General features: G+C 43.0%; 2 protein-coding genes across 3 annotated transcripts in view; both read left to right on the plus strand.

Annotated features, from left to right (window-relative positions):
• Nucleotides 1–3,460, plus strand: part of fat3a (FAT atypical cadherin 3a) — a 51,952-nt gene extending 48,492 nt beyond the window's left edge. Inside the window, exons 26-29 of one of the 2 annotated variants that reach the window (XM_030777011.1) lie at nucleotides 1–107; nucleotides 786–845; nucleotides 1,928–1,963; nucleotides 2,937–3,460. The exon at nucleotides 1–107 is cut by the window's left edge and continues 4 nt beyond it. In XM_030777011.1, the coding sequence (XP_030632871.1) occupies nucleotides 1–107; nucleotides 786–845; nucleotides 1,928–1,963; nucleotides 2,937–3,460 (727 nt within the window). The remainder of the gene's footprint in view (nucleotides 108–785; nucleotides 846–1,927; nucleotides 1,964–2,936) is intronic. The other variant, XM_030777012.1, reaches the window with a different exon arrangement.
• Nucleotides 3,461–13,103: 9,643 nt separating this feature from the next.
• On the plus strand, nucleotides 13,104–26,159 carry mtnr1ba (melatonin receptor type 1Ba). Its single transcript, XM_030776887.1, has 2 exons — nucleotides 13,104–13,305; nucleotides 25,297–26,159. Exons 1-2 carry the CDS (start codon nucleotides 13,107–13,109, stop codon nucleotides 26,157–26,159), a joined length of 1,062 nt encoding a protein of 353 aa, XP_030632747.1. The 5' UTR covers nucleotides 13,104–13,106.
• Nucleotides 26,160–27,209: the final 1,050 nt, after the last annotated feature.

The following is a 27,209-nucleotide window of genomic DNA, read 5'->3' on the forward strand; positions in this document are numbered from 1 at the left end:
AGTGGACATGTTGGAGGAAGTCACTTGTTTCTCTGGTAGCAACAAAGGCAGCAACTCCGAGGTCCAATCACTGAGCTCCTTTCAGTCTGACTCCTGTGATGATAATGGTAAGCCACGCCCCCAAGCGATTCACGCACAAATTAAATCTGGATCAAGAGGGGTGTGTGTTTGTATGTGAGTGTGTGTTTTGACTGCAAGGGATCTTGTCTTCAGTTCACAATCATCATCATTATCATTATCATCACTCTTGGCCAAACTTGTCTGTCTATGGTCTGTGAGTCTTTTTGTGCGTGTGTGTCTGTGGCATTGTTTGTGTGTGTGTGTGTGTGTGTTGGGGTAATTGTCTGAAGTTTGTGCAAAGTGTGTTCCATCATTCCATTATCAGCATTTTTTTACAGACGTGTCTGTATGCCTGCTTTTCATTGGTCATGGCTCAGGTCATTCTAAGCCAATCCGGCCACAGAAGTTTTGCAGTGGACCAAAAAAGGTTATACGCTGGATGTACTGATGCTGTTCTGAAATGTTTTTCATGTACTCTTGGTTGGTTCATTGGTTCATTGGTCTGTAAGTGTACTGTACCACTGGAATCCTGCCTCAAAGTTTGGATACAGACTCAGAAGAGTGCATATATGTTTGAGTGTGGAGTACGTCTGTGAGCGTATGTGCGTGCGTGCGTGCATGTGTGTGTGTGTGTGTGTGTGTGTATGTCGGTGTTAGGGAGAAAGAGAATGAGTGTGTGTGTGTCTGAATGTTGCTGACTGGTCTTCATGCTTTCTCTCTCCAAGCCTCCATAGTGACGGTAATTCGACTCGTCAATGACGCAGTTGACACGATCGAAAACGAAGGTACTCTCCACTGCCCTCGAACTGTTTTTCAGCACCCTCTTAGACACACACACACACACACACACACACTCACAGACACGTAAAATGAAGTTTCAGCATTGTCTGAGACAAGTGTCCTGGAGTCACTGGAGTGACAGAATGATTGAGTCATTTGGTGTAATGACCCAGGTCGTTTGGCCAGAGTGCTGTGACTAAAACTCCCTCTCAGTATAAAGGGAGTCTCCAGCCCTTGGTATAGTAAAGCCACTCACAAAACTGTAAAACAAAAAATCAATTAATTTACACTGAAAGGGACTAGAAATACAATCCAAATGTGTTAGAAAATGTATTGGTAAAACTCTACGCAGGAATACGCGCTTTATATCATATTAAAGACTCAAGACATTTTAAAGTGCTGATTGGTGAAGAGTAAGTCCATTAATAAGTTAGTTTTGGCTGTCAACTAGTCGGGTTTACACTCAATATTTAAAATGAAGCCTTTTAAAGAAAGCTATGTTTTATGAAACAATGTTCTTTGAAATGCCTTCTCTGAAAGGAACCTGAAGTCAGGGAGGTTTTTTTCTTCTTTCTTTTTTTTCAATTTAAGATAAATGCCTTCATTCCGTTAGCCACCTTCTAAAGGTCACTTAAGCTCCAGGTTTAATCAGTGTCAAATGTGCATGTAGAAAGAGCAAATGTGTGCATTTTTCACACACACACACACACACACACACACACAGTCTCTTTCTTTCCTCTCGCTCTCACGCGCACGCACACATCTCCCACACACACACACACGCACACACACACATATCCTATCTAACACACATTGCTGATGCATGTTGTCTGGCTGGAAGAGAAGGCACTAATCTGTGTTTTACACAGACAGCTGACTGAAAGGTCAGTATTGAATTAAGACCACATGAGCATGCACTCACTGTGTCTCACACACACACACGCACACACAAACACACACACACACACACACACACACACACACACACTGCACACAGAGAGAGTGAGAGAGAGAGAGAGAGAGAGAGGTACAGTCGTTCTTGGTGCTGACCCAAAGCTCTTTGTCTTTCCTCTCCTCCACCTGCCAGTGTCTGTCATGGATCAAGGTCAGAGCTACAACAGAGGTGATTCTCTCTCTCTCTCTCTCTCTCTCTCGCTTTCTTTCATTTTCTCTCTTGCGCTGTCTCTGCTCCTTCATTGGCGTGCTCTCCCTCTCTTTCAGTCTTTGCATTCTCTTTTTCCATCTCTCCTCTCTCTCTCTTTCTTCCTTTCTTGTTCTCTCTCTCTCTCTCTCTCTCTCTCTGTTATGCTGACAAAGTGTGGCATTGCATCCTGGGAGGTGTCACATCATCAAGTTGGGGAGATGCACTTTGTTGATATACACACATACACCCCACAGCACCTATACTCCCCCAACTCTCCCTCGCTCTCTCTCTCTCTCTCTCTCTCTCTCTCACTCTGTCTTTCTCTCTCCTACTCTCTCACTTACTGCAGTGCATCCATTACTGACTGTTTTATTTTCCTTGTCCCTAATCTGGTTGTTTTTGATGATTTTGATGGTCAGGGATAGGTTGTGAATAGTGTGTATATGTCTATATATATATATATGTGTGTGTGTGTGTGTGTGTATCTGTTAGTGTGTATGAACGTGTCCCTGCTCTTCTGTGTTTCACACACCACTGCATGGACCTCTCTCACCCGTTGGCTTTTCTTTATTTGTTTTCCCGCTGTTTCGATGTGCGATGTTTATTCAGGTTTTTTGTTGTTGTTGTTGTTGTTGTTGTTTTGTTTGTGACTATGCTGCGTTGTTTTTGTTTTGTTTTTTGAAATAATGGAATGTGACTCTGTGCCCGAGCTTGGTCCTCATTAATACTGCTGTTTGCACACCCCACCACCCCTGACATGCTGCTTCTGCATGTTGTGATATGTCTGTGAATCCCATAATATGTGGTTTTACCCCCCCCATTACCACAGCATGTTGCCTGGACAACAAGAGGAACCTGTGTGTGCGTCGTCGTTGACCATAACCCCCGCCTGACGGACCGCTCCGTTCATGGTTTAGTTCTACGGTTCTCACTCTCTTGTCTCTGTTTGCAGCGTATCACTGGGACACTTCTGATTGGCTACCCAGCACACGGCTACCGGACATCGAGGAGGTGCCCACCTATGAGACGGGGGAGGTGGGCGTGGCCCTGGAGACGGATTACTACCTGGGCGGATTTGACATTGACAGCGACTACCCGCCCCCTCAGGAGGAACAGTTTCTGTCCCAGGACCAATTACCCCCGCCCCTCCCGACAGAGGAATACGACACACTGCCCGCGAATCGACCCGTTTCCACGGAGAGCACCCTGAGCGGCGGCCGCAGGTCCCGCCCACAGTTCCACCCCAGCCAATACCTGCCCCCGCACCAGCTGCCGGCCGGCGCCGGGGGGGAGGAGTTTAGCACTTTCGCGGGCGGAGAAGAAGGGGAGACGCTAAGCATGCGCCTGTCCGTCAACGCCTCGTCGGCCTCGGACGTCTCCGCCCCCTGCGGCTTCGAGGATTCCGAGACGGGAGGAAGTCTGGACAGTCTAGAGGATTCACACTCGCAACCACACACACAACAGACAGAAGTCTGATACACACACACACACACACACACACACAACAGACAGAAGTCTGATACACACACACACACAACCCCCCCCCCCCCAATAGACGCAACACTCACTCACAGATACACTCCGTGTCTGAAACTACAGACACTGACAGCTATGGACCAAGGAGAACCGCAGACTGAATGAGTTCTCGGTTGTTTTGTATGCGTCATTGATACAGACTGAGAAACACAGAGCCAAAACGGATCTACCCTGAGATGTCAGAAAACAGCACAGACACTAAGAGACAGTCGGCCAGCGTCTTGCTTTAGCAGAGAGGGGGGGGGATCTGCTGAGATACAAAAGCACAGGAACCGATGTGGAGTCTGGAGAATCATACAGCTAGGATGTCAGGAAGTGATCACAAAGACAAATCAAGAGTTGAACTGCGGAGGCCTCAACGTATGGAATGCAAAAAAAAAAAAAAAAAAGAAAAGAAAAGAAAAAGGAGAGAGAGAGAGAGAGAGAGAGAAAAGAAAAAAGAAAAATTCCACTTAGGCCATTTTTTTTTGGTGTAGTCTTATAAAGTCTCCACTCACTCTGCACATGTGGTACTGCTGCTGTGTGTGTGTGTGTGTGTGTGAGTGAGTGTGTGTGTGTGTGTGTGTGTGTGTGTGTGTGAGGGTGAGAGAGAGGCTGAAGAATGGTTTTTGTACGGAGTGACCAAACGCCACACACATCCGCCTATCTCTTTCTCTCAGATTCATTTTCTGGGTCTGTTTCTGTGGCTGTTGTTTTTTTTTTTGTTTGTTTTTGTTTTGTTTTGTTTTTGGTTCAGACTCTAACTTGACGGCTTTCAGGTTTTTTGTCTCGTCTCGTCTTGTTTGCACTAAATTCATCTGCCATTGTCTTCAGTTAAACACTTATAAAGTTAATGTTCAGGATACTACTCAGTAGACCAGATGCTGTCTTTCATTCTCTCTGTCTCTCACTCTCTCTCTCTCTCTCTCTCTCTCTCACTCTCTCTCTCTCTCTCTCTCTCTCCACTCTTCATTCTGTCTCACATTCTAACAGCTGTCCACATCACTCAGTCTGCTTAATCATTTAGATGCTGTGTGTGTGTGTGTGTGTGTGTGTGTGTGTGTGTGTGTGTGTGTGTGTGTGTGCGTGTGCGAGCGCACAAATATATGTGTTTTTAAGGGAACATTTCATTCTATTCTATTAGTTTTTATTTGTTCTGCATTTTTCTATTTTTCACATGTCTGAAATGTCATGAACGAATATCTGAAAGCCATAAGAGCAATATTACTGTCAGGGCACTTGTTTGTGCGTGTGTATGCGTGTGTATGCGTGTGTATGCGTGTGTGTGTGAGTGTGTATGTGTGTAAGTATGCATGCATGCGTGTGTATGTGTGTTTGTGAGCGTGCATGCACACAATGCAAAGATGAGGTAATAAACACTCTGGGTATCTTGTAGCATGCTGTCCAAAATCCAGGATTTGTACTTCTGTTCTGACCCCCTGTGAAAAATAAGGATAGACAGACAGAGAGAGTGTGGGAGAGAGAGAGAGAGAGAGAGAGAGAGGGAGAGTCAGAGAGAGAGGCAGAGCACTAGAAAGAGAGAAACAAAGAGAGAGAGAGAGAGAGAGAGCACAGGAAAGACAGAGAAGAGGGGTGAAGTAAGTCTGAGTGAGCGCAAAGCTAAGTAACAAAACTGAATCCTGAGGGAAAAGCCAGAAAACAGAAGAGCCAGAAAAGAGAGGAGAGACAAAAAAAAAAAAAAAGGAATCGACTAGAACAAAAAAAAAACAAAACATATTTGATAAAAGATGAGAAGTAGAGGAGAAATGTGGTCCGGAGTAGAGTTAATCTGAAAGTAATGACGTTTAAGAAGGTTAGAGCAAGAGAACGTTATCAGAAAAGCATCATATTCTGAATTTCTATATGAATTGGCATTGTACTATAGATAGCCATTGGGCTTTTTTTTTTTTTTGTACAAGATGTAAGTTTGTGTTGAAACCTTTGTACAGTGTACATAGCTAGGTTGTTCAAATGCAGAATTTTTTTTGTAGATATTGAACTGCAGTGGGGATGGGATTTCTTCATCCTGTCTTTGTTTGACCGGATTGAACGGGACTGACTACGTGTAAACGTGCTGTGTTCACACACACACACACTCACACACACACATACACACACATTTTATTCAAGCATATTTCAGTTTTCTTTCTGTTTTTTGTGTTTGTAGTGATGGTTATGGCACAATATCCATTTTTCATTGTCTCATTTCTTTTTTTTTTTTTTATCATTTTACCTTTTTATAAGAAAGGGAATTAATCTCCTTATATTTTCCCTCTCCTGAGAGGGTTTTTTTTTAATTATTTTTATTTATTTCTCCACCACTTCACTTCTCTCTGTTCATCATGCTATAGGCAGTATTAAAACATGTCTGATTTGAATTGAGTGTATAAAATGCATTTTTAACTGCTGTTTTTTTAATCAGTGCAGAAATTAAAAATGATCTTGTTCAAACTGAATAAGTATGACATTTTTAACCCCCAGGAGTATGTGCGTGAGACAGTGTGTGTGTGTGAGTTTGTGCCTGCATATGTTTGTGTGTGTGTGTGTGTGTGTATGTGTGTGTGTGTGTGGGTTTGTGTGTTTATTGTTTTAATATTTTACTAATGCGACCCAGAGTTGATGCAATAATGTTTTATCATTCATTTCAAGTTTCGCTACATTTATTATTTCACCACACACTTGTACGGTATTTATAGACCTAAGCAGTTAAAATACTCGACTTTTAATGAAGACTCCAATACCTGCAGTGCTGGCATTAGTGCAGCCTATTACCAGTCCATTAAGCAAGGGGTCTGTTGGTTGTGTTTTATCTTTAGACGGACATCAGTTTCATGCAGAGACGTTTCAATCCTGCCCTGATTGGACTGGCAAAAGTAATGTTACGTGGGAGGTATTCTCAGCTTCTTTAATAAATTCCCAGAGTCACTGTTCGCTTATCGAAGGCAACAGAAGAACTTTAAGAACTTTTCCCACAGTCTTTATAGGGTCCACATCGACAATGTATCCATTTTATCGCTACGTCACGCAGTAGGAGGCCGCTCACACCCTTGCCTGTAATGTTCTTCAAAGGGACATCCAACTTTGACCGACAATTAACGCATGATAACTTCTCATATACCGGAGTATTCTTCCTCTGTAGTGATAGGAGTAAAAGCCCCATAGAGGAACCCTGTAATGGCCTCATGTTCTCCCATTAAGAGGCTGTAATCTTGAAGGCTTTAGGAGAATTAGAAGCTGCAGAGTTTAGAGGAACCCATTAACTGTGTGTGCTAATGTTCCGATGTAAACAAGTTGAGAAGGTGTTTTCTTTTCAAACACTCCAAGCGCTAAACTACCGTTGTGTACCGTCGGAGAAAAAAAAAAAAAAAAAAGATTGTAAAACAAGCAAACAAACTTTTTTTCTTTTTTGTAAAATAATACATTTTTTTTAAAAAAAAGACAGCAAATCAAGCCCCTACCCTAAGAAATACAATTTAAAAAAAAACAGTGTTTACTCACATTTGGAAGCATTTAGAATCTTTTTATAATCCCTGCCATCTTTCACTGATACTTAACTCACAGGAACATCACTGACAGCTCGTTGTAGATCTTTGAAAACGGAAGGTTCTGAACTTTGAAAGGTTTTTTATATATATATATATATATATATATATATATATATATATATATATATATAGTATTGTCACCCATTTTTGAAACTTTTTCGGTGTACTTATGATGGATGGGCACTCCGTGACCCTCCCAGAATTCCACTGAAGCACGAGAGAGAGAGCGTGTGCAGATCAGGTTCATCAGATGCATAGATTTGACCTTGTTATCCTAGTGATTTCCTAATGATGATTCATAAGGTTGATAAATGGAATAATATGATGGGGAGACTGGATCATTATAAAGATAAAAAAAATTAAAAAAAATTGACTGTGACTCTTCAAGTCAACTTTGAATAAAGGCAATTCGTTTTTACGGAGGTTCAGTTTTATGTGGGACAGTGTGTAGCCTTTGGCTCCAAAACCCTTTACTGTCTTCCTTAGTGTATCTTTGTTCAATATATACCATCTCTCTCTCTCTCTCCCTCTCTTTTTCTTTCTTTCTTTGTTCATCTGATTGTCTCTTACAGTGGTAAGTCTTTAAACTCCTCAGCAGATTTGTACCTGTCTTTGTTTCCCGTGGCAGGGAGCAGGGTGGAGACAGGAGTTAGAGGGCAGAAACAAAGCCTTACTGAAGTGGATGGTATGGGGCACGGCTGGGGAAGGATACATGAGCAGTGGTATCCAGTAAAGCACAGACTGTGAAATAAAATAAAACTCAGCTTTCTCACAAGAATACTACCATCTCTGCACAGCATCAGTCACCTGCTCTGCCAGTGTGTGTGTGTGTGTGTGTGTGTGTGTGTTGAATCGGCAGCAGGTCGCCATATAGTCCTTCCCTAATGAATTGAACTGGCACTGAGCCAACCCCTGAAACTTGTGTGTGTGCGGGTGTGTGTGTGTGTGTATGTGCTTGTATGTTTGTATGTGTGTTATTTGTCTGTTAGGGAGTGTATTGATTTATTTAGGTCTGAATACATTGCGTGTGTGTGTGTGTGTGTGTGTGTGTGTGTGTGAGTGTGTGTGTGTGTGTGTCTACAGTTCTTTGTGGAGAGTTAAAAGCTTTGAGCTCTGCAGGGCAGAAAGTGGCTCCCATTCTCTCTGTCTCCCCCCTTCAGTGTCAGATCTCAGTTCAGAAAGGGAGAGAGTCCATGAGCAGCACTGAGTCAGCAACTAGGACTAACACTGATCTGAAATCAGCAAAATAACAACCTTTTAAATGAAACATACAGCATTTAACAACATACATACCTAACACATTAAACTGTCTGAGCGCTTATATGGTTTAAAATAGTTTTGTGATGGGCAAAGCATTTAAGGTCCGTATCTTCGAAGAGAAGTGGACAGTATATTTAGACTCCTTTTAGCAAAAGATGTATTGATGGACACATAAGTTCAACGGTCAGACCAGTTCTGGATGTGAATTGCTTAAGTTTCCCAATCATTGTGTCACTGCTGCCTGAACGGATGGGTGGCATAGATAGATAGGATCAGTTTATCAAATCCATGGTCTATTCCGAGCAATGTTATCAAATGAGTAAAATTTCTCTGGAACTGCCCCCCTTTTTTTAGGACAGGCATTGTAGACATTAAACAAGTGTGATGGAATTGTCCAATAAAATCACCACAGTGCTGGCGTGTGATTCATAAAGAGCTGTGAGACATTGTTGTGAACATTATTTGCTTCGGGGCCCTTTCACTATATTTCAAAATAAGCAGTTCTGTTTCACCCGACTGTGTTTTGTAGTAAGTAGCCTTCTTCTCTTGGCTATGTGCCTTTTACTCTGTGCCCCAGATGAGAACGGCAGCAGCAAAAAAAAAAAGAAAAAAAGAAATGTTATCACTGGAGGAGACTATGTTCTCATTCACTTACCTGGATAAATGAAGGTTAAATGAGAATGAATGGAAGGGAACCAGTTTGACCTCTCTAGAAAGGAGGTTGTGATAACACCATACTACAAGGCATTAGGGCTTATTTTCACTGTGGAAAGCGAGAGGGACGGAGAGAGAGAGAGAGAGAGCGAGAGAGAGAGAGAGAAGGAGGTAGAGGATAAAAAAAAAGCAACTCTTTGTTGCAGAGTTACAAACACTAGTTACACCTTGACATTTATGTGTATGCTCTCAGATTACTCAAATCTACACTAAACACACACACACAAACACGCACACACACAGCCTCACACATTTTGTTATACTCCAACAGCACATTTTTGATTCACAATCAAAGACAAATTTGTTTATAAAGAGCTCAGTTATTTGTGTTCGGATTATAAAAACACAAAAGGATGTACACACATATAAACACACACACACACAGGCACGCATGAGGCATACACACACACACACACACACATGCACACAAACACACACACACACAGAGACATACCAGGTCTCTGGAGGTCTCCAACTGTCTGACATCAAAAGAGAAAGAGCCTTGTGCGCATGGAGAAACCAGACGCGCGGTTACATAACCTGATCTCCTAACCAAGGCGCTCAGTGAAACAATCAAGCAATGCCTCCGCATGAGAACTCACTGAGCGAAGAAGCATTCTCCATACAGAAGTGCGTGAATATACCCCATACACACACACACACACACACACACACACTTAACACCCTGCACTAGGTCACAAACACTGTATCTATGGAGAAAGAATGTGGATTTTGTTTTTTTGGTTTTTTATGTTTTTGGTTGTTTTTTTTTGGTCCCATAAGTGTGGAGGTGTGGTGGGTGTTTGATCAATCCAACTCTTGGCAAACGTCCTTTGGATGCAGCACAAGTGGGCATGACCTGCTATCTCTCTGACAACCAGAGGGATGCTGTTTCCCAGTCTCTGACACGGATGGCTCGGTGCACGCTCCGCAATTGTTGAAGCAGAGTCATCCGCAGATGTGCTGGCTCGCGGAGATAAAGATGCGGTTGCCAACTGACAACATAACATTAACCTAGGATATCTGTATCTGTCAAACAGAGTGCTTGGGTAAAATATCAGTAAATGTCAAACACGTAGGTAAACTGCCAAACTAAAGAAGAACACTTTAGGAACCAAACGATAGGAGGTATATTGGAAGCTGGGGGGCTCCCATACACGAGAGCGGATCCCGCGTTAATTAAGCAATTAAGATCTCATTACGTTTAGGGGATGTATAAAAATACTGGGCAGGCCTCATTGCCCATTTCGACAGCACCATCACCAGAATAAGAGATCCCATGACTTTGAAAAAGGGGTCGATTGTTGGGGGCGTGTATGGCGAATGCTTTGGTGACGAAACACGGGATTTCAGAGAGGAATATTATAGGAAGAGTGCAGTATATCAGTCTCATTACAGTTAAAACCCATGTTTGCTGTGGAAATGTCATACAGTCACCTTTCACCCTGCTCTAAATAAACAGAAGAATAGGTGTACATGGCGAAAGAAGCCTACAGTTTTGAGTGTTGTTTTCCATTATGAAGGGTTTTAATGGCTCTGTTAAGGTGTAGGATGCATTTTCCTGACAAATTTAGATCCATTCAACCCCTAAAGTCAATGCCAAATAAAAACATAGTTATTCCAAGAGATTACCCTTTTCCCATGGTGAACCGTTTCTATCCCGATGGAAGTAATCTCTAGAAATATGACAATCGATATGACTCGATCCAAAGGGCACGAATGATCACTGAATTCTTTGATGAATTCTTCTAATGACAGCGCGAAGCATACGTCACGATCAGTTCAGCCACGAATCTCAATAAATATATAAATAAATATATCTCAAAACACTGACTCAGCGTTTCCATTTCCATTAACAAAACACTCAACCACTCAATGATGGAATTTCTCGTGAGAGGAAAAGTGTTCATAACCTTCCGATACCATTCCAGACAGTTGAAAGACCTGCACAATGTAGAATTTAGGCGGAGGCGCGCTAATCCCGCTCTGACGTTTCAAGGCTGCCCGTCGCACCAGTAGGATACTTTATGTTGGCGTTTCTTTCTTTTTTACAGTTGCCTGCAATTTTGTAGCTTTGTAATGTCGGAACCTCCTTCGCTTGCACCCTTGAAAACTCGAGTCCTTCTGAGGGCAACTAATCAGACCCCGGGGCTATGATTCTCCCGGTGGTGTTTGTCGTCCTTACTCGAGTCAGAAGAAACTCATTGTAATGGAGGGCATGCATCTCTCTCTCTCTCTCTCTCTCAAAACCCAAATAGCCACACACACACACGCGCGCCCGCGAAAACACACAAAATATAGTTTACTATGGCATTCCATAAACGCCAGCTTAATTTCCACGCTCTGGAGCCGCTCAATTAATATTGAGTTCTTAGCAAAGGACAAGACCTCCCGACGTAAGGTTAAGACCAATTTACAGGGCATTTGTGTGAGTGGGACACGACACAAGTTGAATATTTTAGTACGCTCAAGTTATAGCTTTAATTAGCCGCCTGACAACAAACGCTGAGATAATCAGTTACTCTCGCAGCCAGACCTCTGCGAAATATCCCTGTTAAAACGCACAACTACACAGTTGAGTCAGCAGGACCAGATTTAACCAGCCCATTAATTAACTACAAAGACACCAAAACGTTAGTGGAGGACGACGATTCCAACATTTGTCAAATATCCAGGGAGCGCCGGATATTTGACCAATGTAGAAATCGTCGTCCTCAGCTGCTGGTTAAGGCAGAACAAAATTGTAAAGACGATATCCCCCCCCCCCCTCTCTCTCTCGTGTATGTGCGTGTGTTCGTGTTTCTGCGTGCGTGCGTGCGCAGTCAAGTCAGACAGACTACTGTGAGGACAGCAACTAGCCCATCATTACTTTGAATGCTTTAAACCCATAACACAGCGGGTAGCTTACAGCAGCCTTTCTGAGGAAAAAATAAAAAACAAAAACAGTGTCGGCGTGGTATGAAACCGTTATTAATTCTACAAGTGCCTACCCTGCGTTCTCTAAGCCGGAGACACACAGAAAACATGTATCTTAAACGGATGTGCGCTGAGGCTATGTAGAGCTGCACTGGCAGCACAAGAGGACTTGAATCACACGAGCTTTGATCTTCCGGCGGGAAGAGGGTGAAAGACACACACTAGCTGTTGTTTAATTGTAGGCTACTGGTCCGAAAAGACAGGGCCGTGAGCAACTGAAACTGCACGTGAGAGACTGACTTGTGAAACATCTATTCAATATAGATGTGCACGTATATGTTTTGATAAAGATGATTATCAATCTGTAATTTCCACACGTTACCGGACATGGTGATGAAAAGTGTTTTAAATCTCCACACAGCGCGATGGGCTGTTAAAAACGAAGCACTCTCTCTGCGGTTCGGATTTCACGCGCAGGGAGCGGAATCCATATGAAATGGAACCCACCATCTGATATTGTGCTTCGGATTCCCCTGTCGTTAGCAGCCGCCACTGCTGAATAAATAAAGTCTGAACGACTGGACACACAGTGCTCCGGGCACGGGGCTGACGCAGCTACCGTTTGAGAGCACAGGGGGGAGAGAGGGAGGCAGAGAGGTGTCTTTGGCTCACCTCCCCGGTAACAGCAGGAGCGTCTATGCAAATGAGTTAAACACGGAGAGGAGGAGGTAGAGAAGGAGGGCACCCACGCCAGCGCAATCCTCCGCCGATCGATGGGAAATACCGGAGCGCCTAGCTGGTGCGAGACACTTAGTGTAGCCGAAGCGGCGGGAGCAGCGCGAGCACTGTGAAGGCTCTCACCGGGACTGACTTTTCATTAAGAAAAAAACAGTGTGTGCTCCAGGAACGAGCTCTACTACATAAATACAACAGAACACTGCAAAGTTTAACATATTCATCAGGCAAAACCGCACCATTCATACCAGGCACATACCGGACACACCGAAGTGAACAGTGAAGGGAGAGCAGTTTCGAGGAGGTGTGTTTTGTTGTAAGCGACAGAGAACAGGCGCACGGAATGCCATGTAGTGAACTCTCGTTGATTGTTGTTATGTTGAAATGTCGGTGACACTTTGAGAGATTTTTTGACGTGCGGGGCGAGGTTATTCGAAATGCCCGAGAATGTTTCCCTCATCAGAAACCGGACAGAAGTGGGGCAAGGTCGGTCTTGGGGACCAGGGGCGAGTGCGCGTCCAGCATGGGTTGTCACGGTGCTGGCCAGCGTGCTGATCTTCACGAGCGTGGTGGACGTGCTCGGTAATATGCTGGTCATCATCGCGGTCCTCAGAAACAGAAAACTAAGAAATGCTGGTGAGTTATTGTGTCTGTGCGTGCGTGCGAGTGCGTGTGTGGGTGCGTGCGTCTGTGTGTTTGTAATGTAGGTGAGTGAGAATAAGTAAATGCGTGTGTGTGTGCGTGCGTGCGTTGGCGCGTGCGTCTTTGTGTGTGTTTTAGGGTGGGAGTATGGAATGTGTAACTGTAATCATTGTTATTGTATTTTAGTAAGGATGTGTATATATTATAGTGTGATGTGTACTTGTGCATGTATGAGTGTGTACAGCTTTACTGACTCATTGTTCACTCCTATACCATGGGAACCACAAAGTATCCTTCTTCTCATGTCATTCATTTGTGCCTCAATTCACGAGCAAGTTTGAGGTACAGTTTGAGTACCAGAGAAAGAGAGAGAGAGCGAGCGAGAGAGAGAGAGAGTCTTTGTGAGTGAAAGAGCAAGACTGGTGAAGTGATCTAAGTGAATCGCTGAGGACCTGTTCGGATAATAGTCTTTTAATTGACTGTAAGTGGTCTCAGGTAATGAAGAGAACGTATTTAATATTTCGTTACATTCTCAGATGGTGTTGATTTTCAGTCAGGTTGTACTGGCATTATGTTAGACGGAGAGAGAGAGAGAGACAGAGAGAGGGGGAAAAAAAGATTTGAAACCAGTCTCAAAGTCAAGAATCATCCGACCGTCTCATTCATAGCGGAGACCTACCATTCACGTGCCGAGGAGTGCTCGAAGGGTAATGGTAAAAAGAAAATGAATGGGCGCTGTCTTCTGTTGTTTTCTATCTGACTGCAAGTGCACAGTGCGCCCTGGAATGAACTCGATTTAAAATCGATTTACATAGTTTTAAAAGGTAAAATACTGTAGCATGTCTGCCGCTTAAAGGACTATGACCCCTGAATTCATAGGATGTGTAGTTTGAGAAACACCAGACTTCCGCGCGCTAAACAAGCATGGAATAGATGTAGATATCCAAAAGGCCACTTAGAGAGCCAAATTTAATCATTTAAGAACCGTTAACCAACGAGTACATAAATTTAAGAGTACATAAATATACGAAGAGGTAATATGGAGATGTGAAAGACCAATCCGTTCCGATTAAAAAGGTCAGGTACCAACAAATGACAGCTTGCAGAGGTTGTCTATGACTACAACACACAAAACGAGGTTAGAATGTCATATAGCTTGTGTTGTTATCAAATAGAAAAGGAGAGAAATTTGGTTAACGCAACCTCGTCTCTACGAGACAGAAAAAAACAGCCGTGGGCATCTCTTCTCTTCGTGAGCTTTCATCTTCACCGCGGGTGTTTGACATTGATGCATCATGGCTAAATAACGGGCGTTTGACAGTTGAAAGACTTGACAATTTTCCCAAAATGTGGCTTCTGACCTCATGTGTCAACAAGTAAAAACGGATCAGATTGCCGCTGTGTGCCAGGGTGTTTGTAGGCAATGGCTGCACGTTAAGCGGTGTGGTTAAACTGATCTGATTTGTTGTATCTTTGGTTTTCAGCTGAAAGCTACCATTTTTTGCATGCCAAGAACTTCGCTAATTGTTTGTTTGTGCGCGCATGTATGTGTGTTCTGTTCTACATTTCCCATAAACATAAAATGTGCAGGCCTAGGCTATATATATATATACGCACAAAAAACAGCAATCTTTTTTCATAGTTCAACATAGATCTATTACTTTGGTTATGACAGTCTAAGCCTTCCCTTGTGTCCATATTGCCAAAGCCTATATCTCATTCTGCAATTACTGAAAACTAAGCATTTGTGTGCAGGTCCTCTGATTTTGTGGAATTAATGTGAAACGCCATATGGTTTCAAATTAAGTTCCTTCATTAGCATATTTCCATTGCTTTAGTGATGGAGTGCTCACAGAGGTAAGTGTTCTGTAATAATGACATTTGCAAATGTAAATGTGTGTGTGTGTGTGTGTGTGTTTGGGGGGGAGGGGTTACAAAGTGTTGAGAATAATAACAGAACTGCCACACACATGTGCACACGTACAATAACACCAAACACGCAGTCACAAAATGAATGAGACAGAAGCATGGTGAGAGAAAGAGAGAACGCAAGACAGAGAGAGGGAGAGAGAGAGAGAGGGAGGGAAAGAGAGAGACAGAGGGGGAAAGAGAGAACGATGCAGAGAGAGAGAGGAGAGAGAGAGAGAGGGAAAGAGAGAGAGAGAGAGAGAGAGAGAGGGAGCGAAAGAGAGAGACAGAAAGGGAAAGAGAGAAATGCAGAGAGAGAGGGAAAGAGAGAGAGAGAGAGAGAGAGAGAGGGAGCGAAAGAGAGAGACAGAAAGGGAAAGAGAGAAATGCAGAGAGAGAGAGAGAGGGAAAGAGAGAGACAGAGAGAGAGAGAGACTCTAACTCATGTTTTGTTCCCTCTCCCACCATGATTTATCTTCTTAAAAAATATGGTTAAATTGGAAAACAAAACAATCACGACAAGCTAGACAAACAGCTTAAAAAAAGTTGGTACAAATAAAATGAAATTACTCTGACTGAATTAGGATGAATGTATTTGGGCTTGTCAAAGGAATGAATAAAAAAACTCGCATCTGTAAAGAAACACTTGGTGACGGAAAGGAGGTCAGAGAAAGAGAGAGAGGGAGAGAGAGGGAGAGAGAGAGAGAGAGAGAGAGTGTAGTTTGGAATACTACTTACAAACAAACAAAGTGATGAGCTTAACTGTATTAATAGATCAGCTTCTGTCATCTCTTCACTAATAGGCAGTTGTGTGTGTGTGTGTGTGTGTGTGTGTGTGTGTGTGTGTGCGTGCGTGCGTGCGCCGTCTTGACATTTTCTTATCTGGAGATGTGCAGGCTCCATCACCCCATCACTTTGCGGCTAAAGCCACAGTTACCACGGCAATAGAGCCACAGCAACCGCAGTTTCCTGCCCATTTATCGTGTCAGTTAGGGCTGTTATCTCACCTTTTACCTACACCACTCCACTGAGACATCACTAATGGATGAAGAGGCAAAAGCAGTTTATTGCAGAGGAGTTTCTCTCTCTCCCTCTGTCTCTGTTTGTCTCTCTTTCATGGTGTATGAACATATGTGAGATCATCGTTTGCTTATTACTGTGTGCAGTCATGTCCTCTCTGTGTTTATATGTGTGGGTATGTGAGTTTGTGTGTGCATGCACATACTTTGCAAGGTGACTTTGAATGTCCCATTTGCATAGATTGATGAACATGCAATTGTTCTATACAGGTGGGCAAGGGATAGTTGATGAGTGTCCTTTGTGTGTGTGTGTGTGTGTGTGTGTGTGTTTTACTCAGTTTTAGCATAGTGAGAACTTAGTAAGCTCTTTATGCCCTTGAGTACAGCCCTGAAGCTACACTTATATTTATATTTAATCATATAACTAGTGTTCTTTTAAGGGGTGGCTTACAAAAGGTGCATATAGTTCATCTAAAAAATGAAAGTAAGTGCAGTGTACTGAATGCAAAATATTCCTATAAGAAGTCATTGTGACACGAGCTGTAAGAAAAGAACCAGTCCTGGGTGGTGGTTGGCAGTTTGGCTTCAGTAAACTGAATCTTCTTTTAGCAGTGACAAAGCCTGCATAAGAAAGGGATTCCTGTAACTAATTAATATAGCAAGTAAAAACATACTGATTGTTATATTAACGGATATAACGTAATAATAAGTATTCCGCTTTCTTACATGGACACACAGATAAGGAGGGAAGCCACTAGGTGCTAATGCCTTATTGCTTAGACGGTTATTAATCATGTGTTGGAAAAACTAAAAGTGAAACTGAAAGTGAAACTGAAAGCTGCCTGTAACCTTGAAAACTGCATCTACCGTGCCATAACTTAACCTATGAACTTGAACACTGCGTGTTCTACGCTACAAGGCCTTTGTTACTGGGAGCCCGTGGACCAATGCTACAAAATTTACAAAACCAAACCGCAATGGCAAAGGTCTCTTCCCGGAAGATTTGCATGCGGACCCGCTGATCTGATGCAGGGGTGATCTTTGACCTTTCAGTACCTGTGCATTTCCACCCTCTTAAGTTTTGTTACTCTTCTGATGCACTGTGTAGTATGAGGAGATTGACTGTAATTTTACTGTACTACTGCAATTTTTTGCTTCATTGTACTGGGGAATGGGAATGTCCCTGTGGCCAAACAAGAAGCATCTTTGGTAGAACAGGATGTGAATCTGGCACATTGAAAAAATATGTTGCCTAAGGGCTTCAACTTTAAAACACTTTCTACCTCAACTGGAGTAGTATGAGGGAAAGAACCACCCACAGAGAATCCTCCACTGACTTGACTTCACGCTGCAGACTCCCACAAAGTGAGGAGCACTGGGTGGATTAAATGTGATCTGTTTGTCAGCCAGCTGTTTGTGTGTGTGTGTGTATGTGTGTGTGTGTGTGTGTGTGTGTGTGTGTGTGAAGGTTACACGGTCTTGACTGTCAGAATTCCAAAAGATTTCCAATGAGAGACATGAGAAAGCCAACATGAGTTGACACAAGTGCATATATCAGAATTCATTTGAAGAAATATGCAGCGTGACAAGGAACATATTGTGCGCAGAGTTGTGACAGAACACTCTCTAGACCCTGCTGAGCCACCTGTGCCCAAGGGTGGTCAAGGATCTTAAGGGATGCCACGAAGACATCCTCTACTGCATCCATCAGCTTTTAACAGAACCAGACCTTCCAACAGAACCAAGTGCAAAAAAACTTGTGCTTACACAATAATAGATAACTCTTCTGTACTCCTCCATTCACCGGGATCTTGAGGCGTCAACACCCACTGATGAAAAAGGTAGTTTAAAGAGGCATAGATGAGAAGGTGGCTAATCTTCCATCTCCAGCATCATTGGGTTTGTCCCTCAGCTTACAACACTGAAGGCAATGACACAGCTGTTTACAGTTAGTTTCTCTCCAAAGACCTTCCCTGAACAAGGGTGAAACAGCTTGTCATTGTAACAGTCAATAGAGAGTTTTGCTATTGGATCACGAGAGTTCAAAACTGTTGGTGGATAGCAACTCAGTCCAGTTCCTCTTCAGTTGAATGTGATGAGCCCAGATACCTTGTCAAATACAGGAGATGGCTGTTATTTCCTGGAGGCAGCCCCATCTTTAGCTAAACATGGTTTGTAGGGAGCCCATTTTGGCATCTGAGAGCCACAGGGTGGTGCTCTCTGATTTTGTGGAGGCAGATGTCCAGTGATGACTGTGGAGGTTGATACTCAGATGGAGTGCTTCTTGATCATTGGCAGATCTTGAACTGTTCCTCATGGAGAAGATCACACATCTTGTCAAAAGCGAAAGCACTTTTGCTTTCTAAACCAAGGGAAGGTAACGGAGACCATTTTTTAAACAAGGAACAGATGCACAGCAGGATGTCTAGGTGTTTGTCAAGACAGTGGACAGTTGTTGTATCCTAATGATGATAGGAATAACTGAAGATGAGCCTGGTCAAAATTTTGGGAGAATTTTTGGTGTATTCAAAGATTGTTAGAATAACCCGGTCAGTGGCTTGGCGTCTTGTAAGAAGTTTGGAAAAATATTAGCCTCTGATCGCTGCAAGCTGGGCAAATCTTCACTGAAGAAGTAACATCAGACCATAGATACTTTCCAAAGAGCACAGAGATAAAAGTGAAGGCATGAATGCCATTAAAAAAGTCAGCAGTAAAATTTGACAATAGATCTTTTGAAACTGTGTGGTGATGGATTTGCATAACATTGGTGACCTCGCTGGTCATAGAGATACTACTCAGCTTTTGCCAGGACCAACAGCCTTATCTCTGAGCAACAAAGTATGCAGAGGAGATTGGCTAAACCATAATTCCTGAACTGAGAATGCAGTTGGGTAAAAACAACAGGACAGCTACTTTCGATATACAATATGAACAGATACTTGCTGCAAAATTGGTTCTCCTTTTGTCAAGCTACACAACGTCAATGGGAAGCGGTAGCTAATTGAATGAGAGCTCTGCACCTATGAATGGGATAGTTCTGTACATAAAATAGAAGATAATCTCAAACTTGCAATCATCGTACCGCTGCCTGAATACAATCTTGAGTTCTCCAAGTTAGTGTATGTGACAGATAAAGGTGCTAACGTAGTTGCAGCCTTTTACACTGTTACAATGGTTGAGTTGTGCTGCACGAGTTATTAAAAGTGTTTTCTACACCACACTTGGGAAACCTGCTGGGGAAGATTTCCTTGTAGAAGAAGTGTATATACACTTTCACAAAGTCGCTCACAATCTACTACAAGCCAACAAACCTACGGGATCGTGGTCAAGAAAACACTGAAAGCATCCGTGGAGACACAATGGTATTCCCTGCACACAGTGCTGGAGTCTATCAGCAGTCAGTGTGAGGACACTCGTGCATTATGGGAGGACAGAGGGGAAGGAGCTTGAGCCAGAGTAATGTGAGTGAAGAAACTCTGAATGAAGCTCTTGCATTTCTAGAGGGATTCAAGGAAGCTACTGTCTTCCAGGCATCCAAAACTCCAACTGTTTACCCGACCATCATGTGCTCAGAGTACCTCAGACACCACCTGCCACCTTCCTCCACTGACTGTATCACACTCTCATCTCTGAAGGAAAAATGCCTGAAAACTCTTCTCAGTGACTTTAAACTACAGCGCAACTGTCAATGTCTTTGTATACCAAGCTGAAAATCCGAAAGCTGTTTTCAGCGGAAACCAAAGTGCTTTACATGCAGACTGAAATGCGACATCTTGTTACGGGGAGCCCTGGCATTGGCTAACACTTTTTGATTAAGCATCCTGTGTATTGAGTTAGAACTCCTTAAAAATAAGTAAATTCAGTAATTTAACCTTTCAGAATCGTTACTTAAATATTTTTGTCAACAACTTGTTGTGTAGGCCTTAGTAGAATAGCCTACATGGTACCTCTACTTTTTGTGACTGTAAAATTGCACAGAGTTGACATTTTTTCTATACTTTATATAAAGAGATTAAAGTCAACTGTGGATGTCGCCAACAACTTTCCCTGTGCTCGCCACCCAAGAAGACTGATGATTTATCTGGTGTGGAGCACTCCAGGAATGAAAACAACCAGGACAAGTACGAAGCAGCAGCGTACTTTGAATTCAACGCAATCGAGGGAGGGTTCATTTGACATTCCTACCTGATGGAAGGAGCTTGCTGCAGTGTTTCCAAACCTGGCACAGTTTACGCTCTCAGTTCTCTCCACTCCAGCGTCAAGCGCCACCACCGAGAGATACTTCTCAAATGCTGGATTCTTTATGCAGGAGAGGAGAATCCAACTTAAATCAGGGACACAGGACGATACACTTTTCCTTCCGCGCATTGGAAAGAAATGTAAAATGGGGGAGCAACACAGGGAGCAACATGTTGAATTGTTTTATTTTGCCTACGTGACACTGTTGTCTGTTGTGGTAGCCTAAATAGGACAAAATACCTTCAGTGTGTGTTTACTATGGTTGTTGGCCAAGTTGTTTCAGCTTTTAGCCTATACCAGTCTAGTGTTGCATGCAGAAGCTAATCTCCTTTTTTTTGAGCACGTGTAACCAATAAACCCCTTTAAAACATATAACGAGTGTAGCCCGTGAGTTTGATTGCAGGTCGGACCACAGGTTTTATATTGGGTTGGGATTATGGAATTGATTTGCAGACATTTGTGGATGACGGGTTGGGTGCAGTATTGAATATTGCAGTTCAGGGTGAGTGTGGGTTTAGAACACATAGTGCCGCAATCATCATTTGATGGACAGGTCTGGAGGAATCATAACAGAGGATAAGGAGTCTCTGTAGAGTGGCAGGTCTTATGAACTGATTGATTAACATCAAGAAGGTCGTTCTCTGAGTGAGAAGATGACTGGTTGAGCACCGCCTGTTTTAAAGCGTTTATGATGTAAAGGGAAAGAGGGATACCGATTGGGAATTTCTGACATTAGCAGATCATTTTGGTCCCCGGTTCGTACTGGTAAAGGTATGTACTAGTACAGACCCTGTCTGTTTCCATCCGGAAAAACTGTACTTTAAATTATATCATGAGGGATAAGCAACAAACTGATCAATAGTTCTGCAGCATGCATTTTTTTCAGACAGTAATACAACATTTTGTCTAAATACCTACCACAGCTGTATCTGCCTATGAAATCCACATAATGAGACTGTGCTGCAGAGTTAGATATCATCAGTTTTTTTTTAATTATATTATTATCATCATCATTATTGATTAGCCAGAAAAGTTCATTAAATTTTTTAGTCACGGTGTTATCAGCTGCCAAGAGTCGTGGCTCATCAGGATGAACAGGGAAGTGATGAGGTAAGACATCAGAGGGCACATCAGTCTTTTTCAATGGTATAAAATTCTAACATAAAGAGTTTATAAGATTTATAGGTTCAGCTGGAGAAAACATATGTAAGATTACTGCGTTATCATGATTTATGTTTGTAATGGCATTTGCTTACGGTATATCGATGAGCAAAGGTCACAGCTTATGTTGCTGAAGGTCAAGGTTGTAGGGGTTATTAAAGATTTTGCACGAGTTTCATTAGCAAGTCTGATGTCAGCGAGACAGTATGAAATATAATCGGGAGCTGACAAAGAGGAATGTGTTTTTTGTGCGTGTGTGTGTGTGTGTGTGTGTGTATGTGTGTGAGTGTGTGTGTGAGAGGGAGAGAGTCATCTAATCACGCACACAAACACACACGCCGCATACAGTTTTGTCAGATAAAGGGGTACTGGTGCCAAAGGAGATTATAGTATCCCCTGAAGACCCACACTGTTTGCTGAGCTGCTGCTATATAGAGACAAGGGTGGCGCTCCAGTGTGGTAATCACTCTGCTCTGTCATTTGCAAACACAAGTACACTAACACGCACACCCACCCACACACACACACACACGCATGCACACACACAAACACACGCACGCACGTACACACGCGCACACACACACACACACACACAAACGCGCGCGGACACACACACATGCGCACGCACACATGCACACACACACACACACGTGCGTGCACACACACATGCACCCAGAGAGTCTTAAGTAAGCACACATGTTGAGCTGATATTGCAGTTTTTGGCACATCATCATAAACTGACCGGATGCCTCCTACTGGCCTGTAACATGCATTCTCAGCTGTTGGTGACACGGCTCATTTGAAAGTGAGAATCAAAATGAGAGATTTTCAAACAGCATCCCGTTGTTCACTGGTCATTAGATTTGTAATTGCTGTTAATGTTGACTAAGCGCTGCCTGGCCAAGGTGATCAATGAACATCACAGAGAAGAGAAGACAGGAGCACATGTGTTTGTGTGTGTGTGTGTGTGTGTTTTACAATCTAAGTATTGCAGTTTTGTGTGGTGCAGAGTAGCACTGATTAGGACCAAGAGGCTGGCCCCAAACTATCACTTAAAGAAGTGTATAGAAACACATCAAAATAAAACTATGTAATACTGTACTGCAAAAAAAAAACCATTTTAACTGAATATTTGGTTACAATTCGTGTATTAATTTTTCAAAACTAAATCCCAAAAGGATGCCTTGCACAGCAAAATTCAGCTCAGCTGCCCTGAGCTTAAAAAATTCTTTAATTTATTATTATCAGTACAAGAACCGTGTGACTTGTTTATATTCAGCAAACAAGAAATTCTGATAGCCAGCCACATTTTACAAAGTACAGCCTTACTGGTCATTGTAAATGCAGTTTCTCCTCACCCAAAAGCATTTTTCAGCTCAGCTGACTAACTAGCAAGGGAATTGAGTCAAACCCAGATTATAGAAAGAGCCCAGGCCCCATACTGTACGTGTCAAACTTCTCAGAGCAAATGTGCTGATCTAGGATTAGCTCCACTTGGCCCATGTATTCATTAGGATTATGAATAAACTGATCCCAGCTCAGGTTTCTTAAAAAAAAAAAAAATCTTCTACCTGAGTAGTCTAATGTTAGGATATGTAAGGGGCGAAGGTGAATAAATAAAAAAAAAAGCCCATTTATTGAGCATAGTTTTTAGAAATGTGTGAAAAGTATAGATACATTGACACAAAATGTCAAAAAAAAAAAAAACCCCAAAACAAAACTGTTTTTGCTATTCTGATTAGAGTACTCGTAGAAATTCAAAATGCCTTTTGCCAGTATATTTTCATAAATGAAAAAAAAAAAAAATCCTTACCCTTTCAGTCACCAATTTCTGAATGTGTAACTGCAAATGAAACACATAACTGAAATACCTGTAAGTAAAGTACTGTCCATTTCTGTCTGCACCAGGGGGGGGCCGAACATGCATTCATCAGACAGCTGATTATTTCCTCATCCCAAGAGTATTTCATTGCCATCTTAAATAGGACGGATCTGAGAGATCAAATCTAGAAAGTCAGTTACTGTGTCCTTCCTTTTTTTCTTTCTCAATATTTCACTCTTTTTCTTCCTCTTATTTTTTGTTTCTCTTTTTTTTTTTATCACATCAGCATGCAAGTAGTTCACTATGGTAATGAGTCTCTCTGTGTGTTTGTGTGTGTGTGTGTGTGTGTATGTGTATGTGTGTGTGTGTGTGTGTGTGTGTGTGTGTGTGTGCGTGTGCGTGCGCGCGCGTGTGTATGCAGCTGGAGCATCGTTTCTCCAAAGCTAATGTTTATCTGTTTGTTTGCTTCAGCTGATATTACTGCCTGGTCTCTGTGCCATTCTCTCTCTCTCTCTCTCTCTCTCTCTCTTTCTCCCCGGCCCTCTCCTCTTTTTCTCATTCACTCTCTTCTGGTGTCTGTGTGTAAGGGATGTATATGCTCTCTTATCATCCATATCATTACGGAATGAATGGAAAACAAACAGAGGCCAGCGCAGAGACTGAGGCATGTTTTAAAGACAAAAGGAGAAAGGCGGTAAATGGAATGAATGGAATATGACAAAAGAACAAGGATGCTATGAACTGTGCTATAGAAACTATTACAACCTACAAAGCAGAAAGAGAGCACAATCTCTCTCACTGTTAAATGATGTACAAAAATCAATGCACAAGTCAATTTTAATAGTATGTTCTGCCCCATGAAATAGTTCTCTGAAGATTGTTCATGCATGTTAACTGGATGTAGTGTGTGTGTGTGTGTGTGTGTGTGAGAGAGAGAGAGAGAGAGAGAGAAATTAGTCATTGTGTGACACAGTATAGAATTCTGTCTGAACCCTGCAGTCAAATAGGTAATCTAGAAAAACGCTGAGTTAGATGATCTGACATGTCAACATGCACACACACACACTGTAAATGCCAATTCCACTTTCTCTTGACCGGTGATTCCTAAACTTTGGTCTGAGGGGCCACTAATGGACTGTCAGTTACCCCAGTGGTGGATGGAAAGGCTTTCAGTTCGGCTTGTTAAAGATGTATGAGGCAGTTTACGTGCCTGTTTTATTGCTGTTAAGGGATATGCTTGTCAGGGAGTTTAAGTTCACTTTCAGGTTTTTCCTCTGAATGTTGTACAATATGAAAATCTGAAACAGAACTAATATTATCTCTGTGACAGTTATACGTGCAGGGCCATGTGAGGGAAATCGTGAGTTAAATGATCAGTATCAGTGGCGAGACCAGGGAGTATGTTCATGTGAGCTGTGGCATTCAAAGTGTGTGTGTGTGTGTATGTGTGTGTGTGTGCGTGCGTGTGTGCATGTCTGTGTTCATGTGTGCGTCTGTAAGTGTGTGTGTGTGTGTAAGTATGTGTGTGTGTGTATGTGTTGGTGTGTGTTTCTGTAAGTGTGTGTGTTTGTGCCTGTGTGTGTGCAGTTCTGTGTGTTTCTGAATTTTTTGATGTTTTTCTACTGGTGCAGGTGGATGAGCTTGGAATGGAATGAGCAGACAGCAGGGTTCAAACAAAGTTCAGTCTCCAAGGCAGTGTTTACTTGTGCCTAACTCCCTGTATATATGTGTATGTGTGTGCGTGTGTGATAGCACATAACTACGCATGCGTTCATAAGTGTGTATGTGTGCATAGAAGCAAATGTAACTACATGTATGAATCTATGTGTGTTGTAGGTAATGTGTTCGTGGTAAGCCTGGCATTTGCTGACCTCTTGGTGGTGTGCTACCCGTACCCACTGGTGCTCCACGCCATGCTCCACGCCGGCTGGTTGCCGGGGGAAACGGAATGTATGGTGAGCGGTTTCCTGATGGGTGCCAGCGTCATCGGCTCCATCTTCAACATCACGGCCATCGCCATCAACCGGTACTGCTTCATCTGCCAGGCCAACACCTACGAACGGGTGTACGGGCGCTCGGGAACGCTGGCGCTGCTGGCGCTCGTGTGGGCACTGACGGCCATTGCCATACTGCCAAACTTGGCACTGGGCTCCCTGAGCTACGACCCTCGCGTCTACTCGTGCACCTTCAGTCAGACCACCAGCGCTGGCTACACCATTGCCGTGGTAACTGTGCATTTCCTGCTTCCCATCGCCGTGGTGACCTTCTGCTACCTGCGCATCTGGGTGTTGGTGTTACGCGTCAGGAGGCGGGTTCAGAGCGACGTTAGGCCGCGTCTTCGGCCCAGCGACCTGCGGCACTTTCTAACGATGTTTGTCGTCTTCGTTCTGTTCGCGGTCTGCTGGGCACCGCTGAATCTGATTGGCTTGGCGGTGGCCGTGGACCCGCCCCGCGTGGCGCCGTTGGTGCCCGAGTGGCTGTTTGTGGTGAGTTATTTCATGGCGTACTTTAACTCTTGTCTGAACGCGGTTGTTTACGGGCTGCTTAATCAGAATTTTCGACGGGAGTACCGCCGCATATTGATGTCACTTTGCAAGCCACGCCTCTTCCTTCAGGACACCTCACGGGCTGGCACAGATCGCAGCAAGCCGTCGCCTGGCAACAACAACAACGAGCAAGCGAAGCCGGAGTCACTGTAACACAGCGTCGTCAGTATTTCCGCAACACTAATACACACCCTCAACAAATGTCTGTGTGGTTTTCCACTAACACAGCAACAACAAACAAAAAACAAAACACAAGGCACAAATGCAAATTTTCTTCCTTTTGTTCACATCAACAAGAATTCCAGTTCTGACTTCAAAGGAAACTTTTGATGACACAGCACCTGCATTATACTCATTTTATCTTCTCCCACTGTTTTACCAATGCCACTCGTCCTAACATCTCATTTTCATTCATTGTAAATCAAAAGCTTCAACATATCATTATATGGAGGAGGTAAAGACTTGACAAATGGGGCACTGAGGTGAAATTAAGCCAAATCTCATCTAAAGTTTGCTAAACATTGAGTAAACCTTACGTGAACCCAATCATTTACCTAAACTCTGAAGCAGTTTTAGCTCCGCATAAACAGATGCTAACTTCTAAATGCAGAGTAAACGTTACAGAAGCATTCCCAAGTCAAAAGTAGGCCTACTCAAAGCGAACAGGGTGTTGCCTGCTAATATTCCCTTAAGAAAACTGTAACGCTCAGTACACATTTCTTTTTCTAATGCTAAGACAACACGCTAGAGCAAGGTTAAGCTAATGCTCTCGTAAAACTGCCGCACTTGTCCGTTAATTATCCCCTTTGCACTATGCATAAAAAAAGAAAAAAACCCCACCAAGAATCTCAAAGAAGACCCACAGTAAGTTTAAAGCAACCGTAGCAAGGTATCACCCGTTGTCTCTACCATGCTGGGTTAGCCGTTCCCTTGTAGTCTCCAAACACTATGCAAAAACGAAGATGAGCAACTGTTAAGAACAAACTCTCGTCTCAACACTGTGGCAAATCTCCAGCAACGTTTCCAAAACACAGTTGAAATTTCTCCCGAGGCAGCCTATGTGCTGCAATGCTGCAAAACACTCTCTTGTAAACATTACCCCAATGTATTTTGACCGTTTTTGATCTCTCGATCTTTTTTTTTTTTTTTTTTTTTTCCACCAGCACTGCTACCTAATTCACAATTCTAAGTACAAACCACAAA

This window comes from Chanos chanos, chromosome 6 (genome assembly GCF_902362185.1).
Source record: "Chanos chanos chromosome 6, fChaCha1.1, whole genome shotgun sequence".
Taxonomy (NCBI): domain Eukaryota; kingdom Metazoa; phylum Chordata; class Actinopteri; order Gonorynchiformes; family Chanidae; genus Chanos; species Chanos chanos.

Coding starts and splice junctions, on each gene's coding strand:
- mtnr1ba (XM_030776887.1), top strand. CDS start 13,107: ATGCCCGAGAATGTTTCCCTCATCAGAAACCGGACAGAAGTGGGGCAA. Junction 13,306..25,296: donor CAGAAAACTAAGAAATGCTG/GTGAGTTATTGT, acceptor TGTGTGTTGTAG/GTAATGTGTTCGTGGTAAGC.